The sequence below is a fragment of the Rhinatrema bivittatum genome, chromosome 19, assembly GCF_901001135.1.
Source record: "Rhinatrema bivittatum chromosome 19, aRhiBiv1.1, whole genome shotgun sequence".
Classification (NCBI taxonomy): Eukaryota; Metazoa; Chordata; class Amphibia; order Gymnophiona; family Rhinatrematidae; genus Rhinatrema; species Rhinatrema bivittatum.
The window spans coordinates 25,753,198-25,770,059 of record NC_042633.1 but is presented as its reverse complement, the minus strand read 5'-3'; the positions used below and the strand labels follow the sequence as shown (position 1 = coordinate 25,770,059).

The window sequence follows — 16,862 nt, the reverse complement described above, 5'->3', positions numbered from 1 at the left end:
AGCTCGCGGGTTGAAAACCGGACGCTCAATTTTGCTGGTGTCTGATTTTCGAACCCGTGGCTGTCAGCGGGTTTGAGAACCGATGCCGGCAAAATTGAGCGTCGGCTGTCAAACTCGCTGAAAGCCGCCGCTTCCGTCAAAAAAGAGGCGCTAGGGACGCGCTAGTGTCCCTAGCTCCTCTTTTTACCGCAGGCCCTAATTTGCATGTTTGTCCCCCCTGAATTGTGTGCACAGGAGAGTGGCCTGTGCGTGCGGGCGCGACCTTTACTGTATTGGCCTGAGAGTGTGAGACAGTTTCAGAGACGGTTTCAAGACCTAGCAGTGCCTCCTGGAACCCTTCTGGTAAATTTTCACTAAACAGATGCCTCTAACAAATGTTATTATCACACAGGGCATGAGGGAAATCTGCCCAGGCTGAGCCACCAGGTGCATTGATCTCCTCGCAGATTCATAAGGACTCCCCAGCCAGCCCGGGAGAGCTTCAACCCTGCAGTACCGCGCAGGGGTCGGCGGAGGGAGCCCTTGCTCCTCTCGAGCACATGTCAACGTGGCGCCCTCGAGCCAATCCCGGTTCTGTGAACCCCTCCCCTGGCTGCCACGCCGGAGTCCCATTGGGCGAACAGCAGGCAGAGCCACGCCCCCCGCCGAGGCTCTTTAAAGGGACGGAGGCGGCGTGGGAGCCCTTGTACGGGCTGCGGGGACTCGGGTAAGCAGGCAGTGGGATGGGTTGGAGGGGAGTGGATCGGATCCGATCCATGCTGTCTGCTTGAGTTTTCTTGCAAACTTTTGGCTCTGGAGAGGGGAGGGAAGGGGGGCTCTGCTTTTTAGGAACGAGAAAGCTGAAACTTTCCTGGAGGATGCTAAATTCCTTTAGAAAACCGGTTTGAGCAGCCCCAGGTCATTTGCTCTGCTCTTGGTCTTAACAAGTTCTGTGTAATCTCCATCCTCCTCTCCTGCCGCTCTCAGAGGGTACCAGGCTGGCACTGGGCTTGTCCTATCCATAGGGAGTACGAGGCTGGCACTGAGAATCCAGGAGTGCTGAGTCCATTCCTGCAGTAATGGGAATTACATTTAACAATCTCTAGAAAGCAGATTCCCTTTTCCCTAAAGTGAAATGGAGCGAGCTGTTTGCGTATTAGGAGGAAGCCTGGGGCAGAGCCAGGTGCTGTAATGTAGTAACACAGTAAAGCCCAATGCAAAATTGGGCTTTACTACTCCCTATGGATAGGACAAGCCCAGTGCAGAGTCCTTACAGCCACTCTGCACTGCCACAGTTGCTTATGCTGACGCTTTTGAGATACTTGGGACGTTTCAGCCACACCACTTACTAAACTCTATTTGTCATTTTGTGTATTTGGACAGTGTGGAAGAATTGGCTGCTGCAATGAAGCTCCTGGGTACCTTGTGCCTGCTGGCCCTCTCTGCCCTCTGGGTCCTCTGCAAACCCACTCAGGAGAAGAAAGACCGGATCCACCACAGCAAAGACCTGAGTGACCATCATCATGACGACAGCCAGGGCTACCAGTACGACCACGAAGCCTTCTTGGGCAAGGAAGAAGCCAAGACCTTCGACCAGCTGACTCCAGAGGAGAGCAAAGAGAGATTGGGGTAAGGACCTTAGGGAGGGAATTCCTCTCCGCTTGTTTTGGACATAAGTCATTCCCTAAGCCAGGCTGCTTACAGCCCTGTGCCCTGCTGGAATTATTCCACATGCCCCAGAAGCCAGGGACGGGTCCCCAATACTGGCTTGGATGCCTCCAGCTTTCTAGTCCTCATGCCATGGAGCAGCCTGCCAGTGGAGAGCTGACACAGAGCCAGGACGGAGTATGGAGGTGGGTTGGCATCGCCTGGCATGTGACAGGCCCTTTCTGTTCAGTTGCCAGCTTCCGCTGGAGGGGGTAGTTGGGCCCGAGCAAGGTGCTTGCGTTCCTCAGCCCTTCAGGCTTCTTGTGTAGTTCGTGCTGCTCTCTTATCAAACAGTTCCCAGGGCTCATCCTGGAGAAGCACACAGCTCATCTCTCTCCAAGGCTGAGCGAGAAGAGCCGCCATCCCTGGCACCAAGCCAGGAGCATCACGCCACCCTTTGGCATCAGCTTGCAGATGCAGGGGACTGTTTTGTCTGGGAGGCAAGCTGTCCATCCTGCAGCGTTTCCCACACTTGTGCCAAATATTAACCTGCAGTGTTCTTGGGGTTGAAAAATGTTAGCTGGGGAGACCTTTGCCAGCCAGTCTGCGACCCTACCCCCTGTGCGTGGGCTCGCTTTCTCCTCCTACTTGGGTCTGGTAGGGGAGACAGCTCCCTGGGAGTGTCAGCAGCCCCTCCCTGGCATCCCCCCCCCCCCCCACCCCAGTCCTCACTGTAGAAAAGAGAGGAGGGGGCGAGTTCTGCTCGGGGACTGGAAGGACAGAGCATCACCCCTTTAAGGAGCAGCTTGTAGATATCTAAACTTTTGCCAAACTCTAAGACTTCTGTAAATGTGGATTGCAGATGGAGGCGAGGATGCGGCCGGCCTTAATGAGTGAGGGCCCAGGACAGCAGCAGAAGGACTGTAAAAGGGGCTTGGACTTAGAGCAGTCCCCATCTGATCAGAAAGCACTGGCCTGGGACAGGCAGAGAGGGGAATGGGGGCTCTTCCCAAACCCAGAGGACTGGGGTGGGCCGACCTGCGGCGAGCAGCGCTTTGTAAATAATAACCTGCAGGCACAGTAACCTTTCCTGGCCGTCTACAGGAAATATGCACGAGAGGGATGGAGCTGATCCCCAGGGAAGGACTTAAAGCCAGTCTGGGAGTGCCAAAGCTGGGATTAAGCGTGCTGGGGGGGGGGGGGGGGGGGGAGGAATGTTCTGGGCCTCGTTAGGCTGCGAGGAGGGCTGGGCAGTAGGTGCCGTACACTGTACAGAGGGGGCCGAGGGGGAGGATCTCCACATCCTGGGAAGGGGCCTGGGAAGAAAGGAAACTGCTAACGTGGCAGTCCCAGATTTCTCAGGAGAGGAGGGAGAAGAGAGGGGAGCAGGATAGCCTGACCCAGAACAGAAGCCTTGGCCCTGCCTCCGTGCTGACAAAAGTCCTTTAAACTCTGCCTAAACTTGGCCAGGTCCTTTCGTTTCTGCAGCCATTGTTTCGTCTCCTTGCTTTCCTCCTGGTGAATGTGCACGGCCCTTGCCTCTGGCCACGCTTCCTAAGAGGCAGGAATGAGCCCAGGGCGGGCCCGTACAATCTCAGTCTCCCAGATCCACTGCCAGGAGCTCACAGGCGGCACAGGGAGACGAGATCTGCGAGCCCAGCAGAACCTTGCTTCTGCCATTCGGGCTGGAGGTCCCCGATCCGATTCCCTCCGTCTCTCCTCCGCCCCAGCCTTTTCCAGCAGGAGGGGACAGCCACAGGCGCAGGGACTCATCCCAGGCTGTCTCTTGCACTGAGGCTGAGAGGGGGCTGCAGCGATGCAGCCAGGACATCCCCTGCACACTCTCCCTTCAGCTCCCCCTCCAAGCATCCTCTCTCTGCTTTAGGAAACTTTCTGGGCTTCGCAGTTGGCACATGCTCAACTCCCGGTTCTGACCCCACAGATCCTGCAGCTCTGGCTGCTGTTTCTCCTCTTTCCCCCAGGATCAGACGCAGTTTTTCCTGCTCCTTCCTGGCTGGGAAGTCCTGGATTTTCTCTCCCTCTTTTCTCAGTGCAGGAGGAAATGCATTTCTGCTTCTCTTTCTCCGGGGCTGCACTGCAGGCAGAGTTGGGCTTCTGGGGGGTTCCAGCTCAGTTTCTGCCTGCACCTTTCTCTTTCTTATTCTGTGTTGGCTGAGGGTCTGTCCGTGTCCTGCGTGGGTGAGGGAGGCTACCAGCGTGGAGGTTCTGGGCAGGGATCTGTCACAGTCCGGCTGGTTCTGCTTCCCATTGGGGGGGGGGCCCGGGTGATATTTGCAGTGCTGCCTTTTTCCTAGGCAGGATGGGAGTCCTGGCAGGTTTGATCCCCCAGGTGCTGTGAGTTGTGCGGGGGGGATCACTGTGTGTCAGAGAATGGAGGGAGTTTGCACCACAGGCACTGAATCTGTTTGGTGCTTCTTTTGCCCTCCCTTCCAGCTTTCGTCAGGTATTTTTTTATTTAGATTTATATTCCACTTTTTTCAGCACTTCAAAGTGCATTACATTCAGGTACTGTAGGTATTTCCTTATCCCCAGAGGTCTTTACAATCTAACGGGCCGATACAGTACAGTGCGCTCCAAAGGCTGGTGTTAATTTCTGCCGGTGCCGGGGAACTGTACAGAAAAGCCCCAAAATTAAAAAATAAAATAAAATTTTAAATCGGCCCCTGGGTCGGAAGACGAACGCTCAGTTATGCCGGCGTCTGTTTTCCAAACCCGTGGCTGTCAGCGGGTTTAAGAACCGACACAATTGAGTGTCGCTGTGGGCCCTAATTTAAATACAGGATCGCATGCCCAGAAGAGTGGCCTGGGCACGCGTTGGGAGAGCGGGCGCTCACCTCGGAGCACCAGCTCTCCTGCCAATTTTACTGTATTGGCCTGTTTGTTTGTACCTGAGGCAATGGAGGGTGACGTGACTTGCCCAAGGTCACAAGGAGCAACAGTGGGACTCGAACCCTGGTCTCCAGCCCACTGCTCCCACCACTAGGCTACTCTGCCACTCCAGTATCCATCATGCTTGCCCTCTCTTTGTACATGGTAACACTACAAGCAGGGGGGGGGGGCTGCTTTTGCTTCAGGTGGGATCTGCTGCTGTAACAGCTTAGACCAGGCCAGCTTTGGCACGGGAGGTGAGAGCTGAGTCCAGACATAGTGCTACAGCCAAGCCCATAGGCGCATCCTTTGTCCTGTCCCATCTAATCTGGGCTTGCTGGTTCCCCCATTCTCTGTTCTGTGCTACAGGAAAATCGTCAATAAAATAGACAAAAACAAGGACAACTTTATCACTCACGAGGAGCTGCAGGAGTGGATCAAGCGCTCTCAGAACCGCTACATCTACGAGAACGTCAACAAGCACTGGAGAGACTACGACAAGAACCAGGATAACAGGATCTCCTGGGAGGAGTACAAGAACACCACGTACGGCTACTATGCAGGTAAGGGGGAAAGCAAGGCGTGGGAGAGTTAACCCCTTGCTGGGCGAGGACGCTTGCGCTGGCCACGGTCAGAACCTGCACTCCCCACCCAGCCGTAGCAGCACTCAGCAGCCCGTCTCTTCCTCTCTGAGAGGCAGTTCAGTGCTGCCGGTCAAGGCTTGCTTTTGCTTCGGTTTAGCTGATGCCGGGGTACGGAAACGTACACCCTCCACAGTCTCCCAGCCGTCTGTCAACCTCACTCTGTGTCCTCCCGCCCCAAAGAAGAGCCCTGCCGCGCACAGCAAGCACGAAGCTAAGATTCTGCTTTTCCAGTGAAGAGTAGCAACGGGGAGCAGCGGATGGGGCCGTGTTGTAAGCCACCCGGCGCCAAGAACGTGGCGAGCTTGCAAGGTCTGTTGCAGGCAAAGCAGGCTGGGATTTTTCAGAGCAGAGAGAGGGCAGAAAACAGATTGCCACTGGAGCACAGAAATCCACGTCCCCACAGCAGCTTAGCCTGTCTGCGAGGCACCTGGAATACGCAGAGGGGTGGGAGCCCAGGCTTCCCGGAGCAGCGCAGGGGATGCTGCGGGGGCTGGGAATGTGGAGGGAGCGCCATTGACTGCCTCTCACCTGCTGCTGTCTAATGCTCCAGCTGCAGAGGAGGAGTTCAGTGACCTGGAAGACAAAGACACTTACAGAAGGATGATGAAACGCGACGAACGCCGCTTCAAGCAGGCCGACAGGGATGGCGACATGATCGCCACGCGGGAGGAGTTCACCGCCTTCCTCCACCCCGAGGAGTCAGATTACATGAAGGACCTGGTAGTCACGGTGAGTGTGCCACAAGCCGCGCCCCCCCCCCCGGCAAGGACCCGGGCTGAGGTCATATAACGGAGGAAAGCGATGGAGTGAAAGGTGATGGCCGAGGGAGAGCAGGTGCTCCCCCCCCCCCCCATGTCCCCAGGGCAGGGTGATGGAGGTGTCCTCCTTCAGGTAGGGTGACGGAAGAGATACTTGGGAGCCACCACGGTTCTATGGAAGATCCCAGAGCCGGTTCTTCCACTGCCCAGTTCGACAGGGGCTAAAGGTGCTGCAGGAAAAAGGGAGCAGTGGCCTTTGCTTAAAGGTGACACAGAGTGGGCCGGCTTCAGGGCCCCGGGTATCGGAAGCAGCTCTAGCGCATGGCCTCCGGCACAGAGCTTCAACGGCCCAGCCTAGGACCAAATAGGGGAAGAGGGCAGGAGTAGTTTGGAGTAAAAGCTCAGGGCGTGAGTTCCCCGTTTTGATTCCGACTGAGCAGGAGCCAGGATCGTAGGGGGAACTGCCCTCCTTCCCGAGAGTACACAGGAGTCCCGCCGGTAAGCAAGGCCGTTCCCTTCCCACCGGCTCCCTAACCCGAGACCCTGCTTGTGTGCTGCAGGAAACGCTGGAGGACATGGATAAGAACGGAGATGGCTTGGTGGACGTGGACGAATATATCAGTAAGTTAACAACTGAAACGCATTGTGGCTTCTGCCTCTTTTGGTGAGAGGAAGGGGCAGGAGGGGGAGTGGGGGTGGCGCTTTACTATACAGACTTTCATGTAACGGCAGGCCAGCTGTGCTGAAGAGGTAAGAGGGGGCAGCCAGGATGGCATGAAAGAGGCCTGTGGCCGGGTGAGGGCGTGGTGAAATCTTTCACTTCAAAGTAAAAATCTTCAAACAAACCCTCTCCTTCTCTGTCTCGCATCAGGCGACATGTACTCTGCGGAGAATGACGAGCCGGAACCAGACTGGGTGGCATCGGAGCGCCAGCAGTTTCTGGACGTCCGTGATCTGAACAAGGACGGAAAGATGGACCACAGCGAGGTCAGCTACTGGATCCTGCCCTCTCAGTACGATCCCATCGACGTGGAGTCCAAACATCTGATCTACGAGTCTGACAAAGATAAGGTGGGAGACTGAAGGCCACTAGAGCAGTGCTGGGGATCCCAGACTATGCACCCCCAAGTTCTGTCATTCTGTATTTGCAACGCTTACCCCATCTCCCTCAACACCCAACCAAAGCTCTTTAGCTGGTTTGCTTTTTTGAGAACCTTTTGCTGTTCCATATTTTTACCAGTCCATGTCCTGCTGTCACGTGTTATTTCTTCTTCACCTCTTCCACTCCTTTATTTGCACCCGAACCTGTTCGCTGTGTTGGTGGCAGGCACAGAAGGCGCTCCATGGGCAAAGCGTCCAGTGCAGAGCTCCAGGCTCATCCCCACTCCCTTCACAGGGAAGGGGAGCCCTGACCCACATACCCAGGAGGCCAGTGGCATCGTGTTCACTCTCCACATGCTGGTACCATTCCACTGTGTTGGGATCAAAATGCTGCCACTGGGCCAAGGTCTACGGTGCAGGCTCGGATGGCCCCTACTGGCTGAACCCACTTGTAGCCACGAGCAAAACGGTAGACCCTGTCTGCAACAGAAGAATGCCAATCCCAAACAGGGAGACCTGACAAAATGGAGGCAGTTAGTTGTACCTGTACCTTCCTTTCTTCAAATCCTGCTAGACCAATCCAGCTGTATGGGTCTATACCACCCTGCCAGCAGATGGAAAGAGAACACAACCTTTCGAGTAACCTGAGCACGACTGTTAATACTGGAGCAGCATCGATAACGTGCCAGTATCCTAATGAGAAAGCAACGCAGCAGTATCCTACAAAAAGTGAAATTACTTCTTACCTGATAATTTCCTGTCTTCTAAGGCCACTCCCCACAAGCGCATTATGCAATCCTGCCAGCAGATGGAGACAGAGAACACAGACTCGCTGATGTCACTCCTATTTATAGTCCTGCACCACATCAGCCTGCCAGTATTCCTGGAAAAGCCAGCTCTGGACAACTAAACAACACTTAAATAGAAAGAATCAATATATCCTGAACCCAAATTTATTTATTTATTTATTTATTTTTAACACTTCCAGGAGACCAAACGTACTGGGCTCAAGAAAAGAAAATCCATTAACAGCCACAGAAAACAGAGTACACGTTTGTAATTTACCCAGAAAACTTCAATAATCCGGCACCTTTAATGGTTTCCAAATATCTGCTGTCCCAAGACAGTAAGAGTAGCTGCAGTCCTGGGCGGAGTGTGGACTGGTCTGCCTATCCTAAAGGGAGGGAAATTATCAGGTAAGAAGTAATTTCTCCTTCCTTATCTTCTAGGCAGGCCAGTCCACCAAGCGGGATGTACCAAAGCTACTCCCCAGAGGGGTGGGAGACTGCCCACGCTCCCAACAGCAAAAGACACGTCCTCCTGTGCCTGAACATCCAAACGATAGTGACTGGAGACGATATGTAAGGAAGACCATGTCGCAGCTCTACAAATCTCCAAATGGGAATACCAACTTTATTTACTCCCAGGAAACAGCCTGCTCTCTAGTTGAATGCCCCCTAATTTGCCTGGGCAAAGACTTCTCCTCTGCCACATAGGCCACTGTTATGATCTCTTTAATCTAACGTGCAACTGTGGCCCGAGAAGCCGCTCCCCCTTTCTTATCCCCACTATACAGGACAAACAAATGATCCGTTATCCGGAAGGGGTTAGTGACCTTAGACATCTGTTATGATATCTTAATGTCCAAGGGACGCAAAACATGATAATCTTGCTCAATGTGCAACTCGTCCATTGATGGTAAGGAAATGAACTGATTTAAACAAATGTCCGAAACCACCTTCGGCAAAAAGGAAGGCACCGTCCTAATTCGAACCGTGTCCCTGGTAATCACCACAAAAGGTTCCAGACATGAAAGACCTGGCACTTCAGAAACTCTTCTTGCTGAACAAATCACAACCAGAACAACTGTTTTCATAGTCAGCAAGTGTAAAGAAAGCTGTCTAAGGGGACGAAAGGTGGAACCCATCAAAAAGGATAACACCAGATTCCAATCCCACAGCGACACTGGAAAATACAAGAGGCCGAAAATGTTTAACTCCTCTCAAAAATCTGGAAACAACCAGATGCGAAGAGAGAGGTTTACCCTGAAGACGCCCTCTAACAGGCCAAGGCAGCTTCCTGCACCTTAAGCGCATTCAGAGCCAACCCTTTAATCAAACCTTCCTGAAAAAAGTCCACGATTAAAGGCACCTCTGCTTCAACAGGGTGACACAAGTGCTCCTTGCACCAGTTCTCAAAAATTCTCCAGACTCTGACGTACGTCAAAGTCGTAGAAACATTTTGAGCCTATAACAGAGAGTGTTCACTACCAGCAAAGAAGAACCACATCTCAACAGCTGAGCCCTCTCAAGGGCCAAACTGTAAGACAAAACGGATCTGGATTTTCGTGAAGAATCAATCCCTGACGCAGAAGGTCCCTCTGCCGCGGCACTCGCAGCGCTCTGTGGACTGACGCTGTAGATCTGCAAACCAGGGCCTGCGCAGCCAATCCGGAGCCACCAGAAGAAGTAACCTGGGATGGGGTCTTTCGTCTGTGACTTGGTCACCTCCAGTGCAGCTGCCTCTATTTTTCTAGTGCCTTTAGCATTTGAGACAAGCCTGGCAACTCGTCACAGTGGAATAAACACAGATTAGTGCTGGGTGGCTCCATGTCCAGCAGTATCTCACCTTTCTCCAAGACTACCTCCGCTAAGTCACCTGGAGGAGAGTCGCCAAAGGGGGCCCCCAAAACAGCAGGAGCCTCCTCTTCTCCCCCCCCCCCCCCCTCTGTTCTCTGCTGCTTGTCATGCCTCAGCAAGGGAGAGGGGGTCTTGAGCTCTTCCTGCTCTTCCGGGTGGGTGGCCTCTGCTGAAATTTAGCTCTTGACCCCCCCCCCCCAGCTATCTTTGTTCCTGAGCTCTGCAAAAAAGCTGCAGGCCTTCAAAAAAAAAAATTCCACCCCAAGGAATGACAGCAGATCCATTCCCAGTATCATAGGATGAGACAAAGCGAACTCAGCCTTCAGCGCCTGTGGAAATAGGTAAAAGGGATGGGGGGGGGGGGGGGGGAAGCAGCTTCCCCCCTTCTCAGAGATTCCAGAGGGTCCCACCTATCTGGCCTCTCCATTGCAGAGGACGAGGCCCCTACAGCAGCAAAATCTCTAGCCAACAATTCCCGTCCCGCTTCCCAACACTTATGGCACAAGCCGAGCGAGAGAGGGCCGACTTGGGCACAGGCAGCAGGCAATACAACTAGAAAGTCTTTTCCCATGCTTGCCACCCAGCGCCATGACTCTCCCTGCAGCTGCCGAAAAACCAAAATGGGGCCCCGATGCCTGTGGGAAGCAGGCACCAGCCCTCGTGCACGTGCCGGTGCAGAGGTGCAGCGCTAAAGCAGCAAAACAGCACAAAAATCTCCTGCTCCTGAGATAATTCGTCGACACTCAGACGTGATCCAGCTAAAATGTGGTTGGATAAGTCAGGGGCGTCACTGGGAGGAGCCGAGATTGCAGGAAGGACAGTGGGAGAAAGGAGCACCCCCCAGGGCGCCAGCTCCCACATCCTGTGCATCCCCCTGTCCACCATCACTTTTCTCCCCCTGACTGGCAGAATCGCGAGTGCGTGGCTTTCACTCCCCCACAGCCCAGGAATGAGCAGCGGGTCACCCTCGGCCTGCACTCGCCCTTGCACAGCTGCCCCAGTACCTGCCAGAGACACCTCACTCCCACTCACCGTGGGACTGGTTTACTGCGGTCAAGAGAAATCAGAAACGGCCCCTCACCTTTACTCTTTCTTTTATTGTTCCCCATTATGGTAAAGTCAAGCTTTATTGCTCAGGCTGCTTCCATCCTCCGAGAGCTCAGAGGCAGAATTAGTAGGGTGGGAGGAGAGGGGAGAGAGGGAACAAAGAAGAGTGAGTGGATCTAATTAGAGGTTCTCTCCTGCCTCCCTCGCTACCTCAGGGCTTGCCCAGGGCCAAAGGTACCAGGGAGCCCTCTTAAAAGCTGATCAACCAGGAATACCCTGGGCGTCCAGTCCACAACCTGCTCAACTAGGAGAAGCACCAGGAACCCTGATGCCATAGAAGCCAAGGACCTCGCTTCCAAGAGGCGTCTTGGGAATGGCTGGAAGTCCTCATCACCCAAGGAAAGGCCAAAACCTAACCAGGGTAGTCTGGTCCAGTATTTTTTCTACCATCTGCTGGAGACAGCAAATCGGCAGGTCATCTGTGCTGCTCCAGTCCTAATAGCAGTGAAGTCACTGGAAGGTTTGTGTTCTCTGTCTCCATCTGCTGGCAGGATAGTATAAATCCCCTTGTCTAGCAGGATGATAAGGAAACGCTAATTAAATGCTTCAGTACACCATCTCAGGATACAGAAGACAGGGCTAAATGTTACAGCCCTCTCTCCTGCAACCCTACAGAGAGGCAAGGTGTTGATCCATAGCCAGACCGGTAAGGTGTGACCGGATTGGGACTGAATAATTAATTCTCCCTTTGCCTCCACAGGATGAGAAACTGACCAAGCAGGAGATCCTGGATAACTGGAACATGTTTGTTGGGAGCCAAGCAACGAATTATGGGGAGGATCTGACCCGAAGACACGATGAGTTCTGATAGCTGTGGAGCCTGCCGACTCCAGTCAGAGGCGCTGACCACCGCTCGGGGGGGGGGGGGGGGGCGCTGACACTTATTTATTTAAGAAGCTGTGCTTTGGGGAGGGGCATGAAGGAGAACGATTGTGCGTGAGGGATTATTCAGTCACCGTACAGAACTTTTCATAGACACTGGGCCAAGCTGCAGCTCCCACTGGACTTCCAACCCTCTCCCACCTGTTGCTGGTCTTTATCTAAGACAAAGTCCATCCCATAGTCGTGGCCAGCAAACCACCAGAACCTTTACCGACAACCCCCCTTCCACGCTTCAAATAAAACCATTTTTTTAACCACTTCAAAAATGAGGATTTATGTTTCTAAATGATAACAAAAACAACCAAATTCTTTAAAAAGCAAAACGAGAAAAAGTAGTCCCCTCTGGCCCATGCTCCTGCGAACGGAAGAGGCATTCCTACATTACAGGGATGTGTTAAGAGCCCTCGTGCAGGGCAGCGGCAGGAAGGCCTCTGCTGAAAGGTGGGGAGTGGGCTCCCCCCCACACTCCGTAGTTTCTGCTTCAGTTGTCAGGATGGAAGGGATGGAACAGGGAGGCGCTGGGTGACACAAACTGTAATCAGGCAACGAGGTACAGTCTCTTCGAGCAGCAGCCAGTCGGAGCGGCTCTGGCCAATGTCACAAGGTGTTTTCCAGTCAAAGATAAATAAAACTGGCTCTTTAACCACTTGACATGTGTGATGGCTTGTGCTTTTGTTCTGCAGACGTCAGGGGTGATGTGAGCCTGCCGGGCGGGCGGAAGAGAAAACAGTTTCTCCCAGAAGCACCCAATGTTTCAAAGCTGCTATTCCCATACTGAGCTCTGATGCAATTCATCCCAGGTCCTATCCACATTGGGTTTAGAATAAAAGGGCGAATTCCCTGAAAGTCCTGAAGTATTCCCCGTCGGTCCCGCTCGGTGCTCGGGCGGCCTGTGACCATAAGAGTAAGAAAGCTTTGCTGTTCCTGCAGTGGAGTGGACGGCCCTCCCGGCCATCTCTCTTATTGCCTTTGCTCATTCGGATCGGCTCGTCTTGCTTACAGCGCTGCTTGCAGGGAAGGTAATCTTCAGCAGCCGCTGTATGGGTAAAGTACATACAGGCAGCCTGAATTCTGCTGTGAAAATTACTACGTGACACTTCTATAGCGCTGCTCGACGGACGCAGTGCTGTACATAAAACATATGAGTGGCAGTCCCTTCGCCATTGAGCTTACAATCTAATCGAGAGAAACATACGGGGGGCTTCCAGTGATGACGTTGCTCTGGTAGGAAGCATTTCCCATATGCTTCCTTAGATCTAGCAAAGATCACAGATTATTTAGCCAGATTTCACAAATGTTTTACAGCAACATTTAGCAGAATGGAAAGCCTGACTACTTGGACAATTTTGTTATTAGGATAGTTGATGAAATGTCTACTCATCCGAAGGGAACTGGAACAGAGAAAATTGTAGCTGTGGCCGACAACAAAATGGCACCAGAGACAAGCTCGGCACCAGTAGGACTTACCGAAAATACAACAAGAGAACTTAGCCGAGCTGTGAGCACTGCGGTTAAAGACCAGCTTCAGAAATTGCAGTCCTCTGCTGGCAGAGAAAAAGGGGAACATTATGGCGCCTCTATTACAGAGATGGAGGCAAGAGTAATGGCGCATGACGTACCTTTAAGAAGGGATAGACAGAGAGATGGCAGAGTTAAGAACCCAAAATAAAACTGTGGCTGAAAAACTAGACAAGCTCGAAAACAGCAGCGGAAGGAATAATATTCGCATAGGCGGAGTATCGGAACAACTTCAGCATGAAGGATTGCTTCATTTTTGCCAAGCATGGGTGTGAGTGTGCAGGACAGAAAGGCTGTAGTTGGGCACGCACACCATGAGGGCCCTAGGGATCGACCTGCCAACAAGCTGAGGCAGAGAATTGTGACATTTCTTAACTATACAGAGAGAGAGAGGATTTTATCTTCATATCGGAAAGAGTTCCTATACGATAATCCAAAAATCCTGATATTTCCTGACTGCTGTGCTGCAGCCAGAAAAGAGCTCATGCCTCAGTGCACTCAACTGTACAAAAAAAGGCATAAAGTTTTCGCTGCAGTTTCCAGTGCGCTTAAAGGTCTTTTACAATGGCGAGACCAAAACGTTTACCACCAGCAAAGAGGCGCAGATTTTCATGCTGTCGCTAGCAAAATGACTTTTCAAATCAGTCTAGCTGGAATTTTTTTTTACAGCGGGGCTTCCTCAATTGTTATTCAAGGAGTTTGTTATGCCGGGGTGCAGATTCGCTGATGCAAAATGTTCTACTTTTCTAAAATGTTATTTTAGGGACAGTGCATCGATATTTGTACAGCTTCTCTGAAAAGAGTTTCAATTCCACCGAGTCATTTTTTTACGCACATGCGATGGGAGTTGAAGAATCGATGAAAAAAAAATCAGAGAGAAAAGGCCAGGGAACTGAGCAAAAAAAAAGAAATGAATTTTACACATCAGAGGAAGTGCACCATTATTTAGTCATCAGTGCAGTGAAGTTCGGTGTTGGATTTTTCATTGGCGACAGCTCTTCACTAGATCCGGGAGGTTTTCAGGATTTGGAGGGAGAGAGAGTTCGGCTTCGGGAAAGGAGCCCTCGGTGCTGGAGTTAGCTCGTCTGCTGGGGTCATGGAGGTGGAAACTAAAAATCTGGATTACGGGGACAGGTGTGGGTTTACTTGCACGAAGTTAAGGGGAGATACGGTCTGTGTGGTAATGATTGGGAATGAACCTATGTGTGCAAAAATAAATAGTGTCTGGATGTCGGATGAAGTGAAGCTGAGGCATTACTAAATGCACAAGTGAGTGCAGGCCTGGGAATTCACATTTATTTATTTGGCACTTTTATATACCGATATTCATGTAAAAAATTACATATCACTTCCGTTTACAGTAAAATGAGAACAAGCATGTAAGAATGCATTACATCAAGGGTTAAGCTGACGGGTTGTGATTCTTTGTTGTTGATTTTGACTTTGAAGAATCTGTTTTGGAGGAAAGACTTGAACCACTTGAGTGCAGTGCCTTTGATGCCGATGTCAGCTAGCCAATCCACGAGAACTGAGTGGTTTACAGTGTCAATACTGCTTTTTCCACTGCACTGTCCGATTCTGAAAGCTTGTCCAGGCGTAATGAGCCATGAAAATGTGGACTAATGACCAAGTTGCAGTTTTGCAAATCTCCACAATAGGCGCACTCTGTATATATGGCAAGGAAAAAGCAGTGGCACGTAACTGTTGAGCTTTGACCATCCCCGAAAGTGGCAAGGAGATTTTTATTGCAGTAGCAAATGCAGCTGGATATCCAATTGGATAGAGTTCTCTTGGCTACTGTGAGTCTGGTTTGTTAGGGTCATAGGAGACAAACAACTGGGGATCCCTTCTGTAGCTCTGCATTCTCTCATAATATTTAAAATTAACAAAAGAGAGGGAAAAAGGATCAGAGTCCAATATCAATTTCAAACCCACTCAATTGGCAAATGACAATATCATAAAAAATCTTTGCTTTAAAGTTTACATCTGCAGCCTCTCGCCTCACAATGGGCCGCAAGCTTCAATCAGCTTGTAAAGCAGAATGTCATTTCTTTTTAATCATTTATTGTCATATTGCCTGTCCCTAATCTAAACTTTATTCAAACAAATTGCTTATCACTAAACCTAATTCAAAACACCCCTAAAAAAGGTATACCAATGTAAGAAACTTTTTTACTTCTCACTTTTCACTCTTTTTTAACCATAAATCTTCTATAAAAGAATACTTAGCCAAGTCAACGTGAAATGTAAATCAAATTATTCCCAAACATTTCACGTTGACTTGGTTAAGTATTCTTTTATAGAAGATTTATGGTTAAAAAAGAGTGAAAAGTGAGAAGTAAAAAAGTTTCTTACATTGGTATACCTTTTTTAGGGGTGTTTTGAATTAGGTTTAGTGATAAGCAATTTGTTTGAATAAAGTTTAGATTAGGGACAGGCAATATGACAATAAATGATTAAAAAGAAATGACATTCTGCTTTACAAGCTGATTGAAGCTTGCGGCCCATTGTGAGGCGAGAGGCTGCAGATGTAAACTTTAAAGCAAAGATTTTTTATGATATTGTCATTTGCCAATTGAGTGGGTTTGAAATTGATATTGGACTCTGATCCTTTTCCCCTCTCTTTTGTTAATTTTGATCATAATAGAGAGGTGTTCTGCTTCTTTGGTTACTGATTATTTCTCTCATAATATGCCAGAGCTCACTTGCAATGCTCCTTCCCTTTCATTCTTATGTGGTTTTGGAAAGAAAGTTGGCAGAGAGTGATTCATTTAGGTGAAAAGCACTTACTATTTTCAGTAAGAATTTTGACATGGTCCGAGTACCATTTTGTCATGGAAGAATTGCAGATAGGGGGAAGTATGCACTAAAGCTTGCATTTTGCCGACTCTTCTTGCAGATGTGAGTACTACCAGAAATAGAACCTTCCATGTGAGGTATTTTAGTGGTGCAGGTCGTATGGGTTTAAATGGCTTGTCTTCAGAGGAGTCAGGATGATATTGATGTCCCAGGGTATTGCCTGTTTTTGAACTAGAGGACGCAGGCAAAGCAAGACCTTCATAAAATGAGAACTCAATGGATGTTTTCTGATGGAAAGATTTTCGATTCTGTCATGGTATGCTGCAATAGTGCTCAGATGAACCCTTATGGGCGATGCCTGCAGGCCTGTTCATGATAGACAAGATAGGTAATCTATTAGAAGCTCCGTAGAGCAATGGAGAGGATCTATCGATAGTGTCTTACACCACTCCACATAACATTTCCATTTAAGTGAATAATTGCAGCATGAGTAAGGCTTCCTAGATGAGAGAAGAATCTCTTGTATGTGCCTTGCTAGTCAGAGATGCTAAGACTTCGCGTTCAGTCTCCATACCATTAGATGTAGCGACTGAAGAAGTGGATGGAGGAGCGTCCCATTCTCCTGAGTTAGCAGAGTCAGGTGATGTCCCAATAGTTTTGGTTGTTGAATCGATAGTTGTACGAGATATGGATGCCATAGCTGTCTCGGCAAGGCTGGTGCTATGAGAATATCTGCTTTGTCTCGCATCACTTCTGTACTGTCCGTGCAATGAGTGGAATTGGTGGAACGGCAAAATTTCTGTAGTTTTGCATTCTATTCAATTGCAAAGATGTCTATGACTGGGTAACCCCACAGAGTGAAGATGTCATTGGTCACTACTTGGTCTAGTTCCCATTCG

The 16,862-nt window shown here is 50.5% G+C and overlaps 1 protein-coding gene across 1 annotated transcript; it reads left to right on the top strand.

The window, feature by feature from the left end:
- The first annotated feature begins 665 nt into the window (after positions 1 to 665).
- Positions 666 to 12,297, top strand: RCN3 (reticulocalbin 3). The gene is made up of 7 exons (XM_029585191.1): positions 666 to 706; positions 1,363 to 1,608; positions 4,885 to 5,078; positions 5,710 to 5,888; positions 6,478 to 6,538; positions 6,789 to 6,988; positions 11,465 to 12,297. Exons 2-7 carry the CDS (start codon positions 1,385 to 1,387, stop codon positions 11,570 to 11,572), a joined length of 966 nt encoding a protein of 321 aa, XP_029441051.1. The 5' UTR covers positions 666 to 706; positions 1,363 to 1,384; the 3' UTR covers positions 11,573 to 12,297.
- The last annotated feature ends 4,565 nt before the right edge of the window (positions 12,298 to 16,862 follow it).

Bases quoted from the DNA above. Each gene is read 5' to 3' on its own strand.
- RCN3 (XM_029585191.1), top strand. From the start codon at position 1,385: ATGAAGCTCCTGGGTACCTTGTGCCTGCTGGCCCTCTCTGCCCTCTGG. The intron at 5,079-5,709 runs GTAAGGGGGAAA...CTAATGCTCCAG, and splicing joins CACGTACGGCTACTATGCAG to CTGCAGAGGAGGAGTTCAGT. The intron at 6,539-6,788 runs GTAAGTTAACAA...GTCTCGCATCAG, and splicing joins GGACGTGGACGAATATATCA to GCGACATGTACTCTGCGGAG.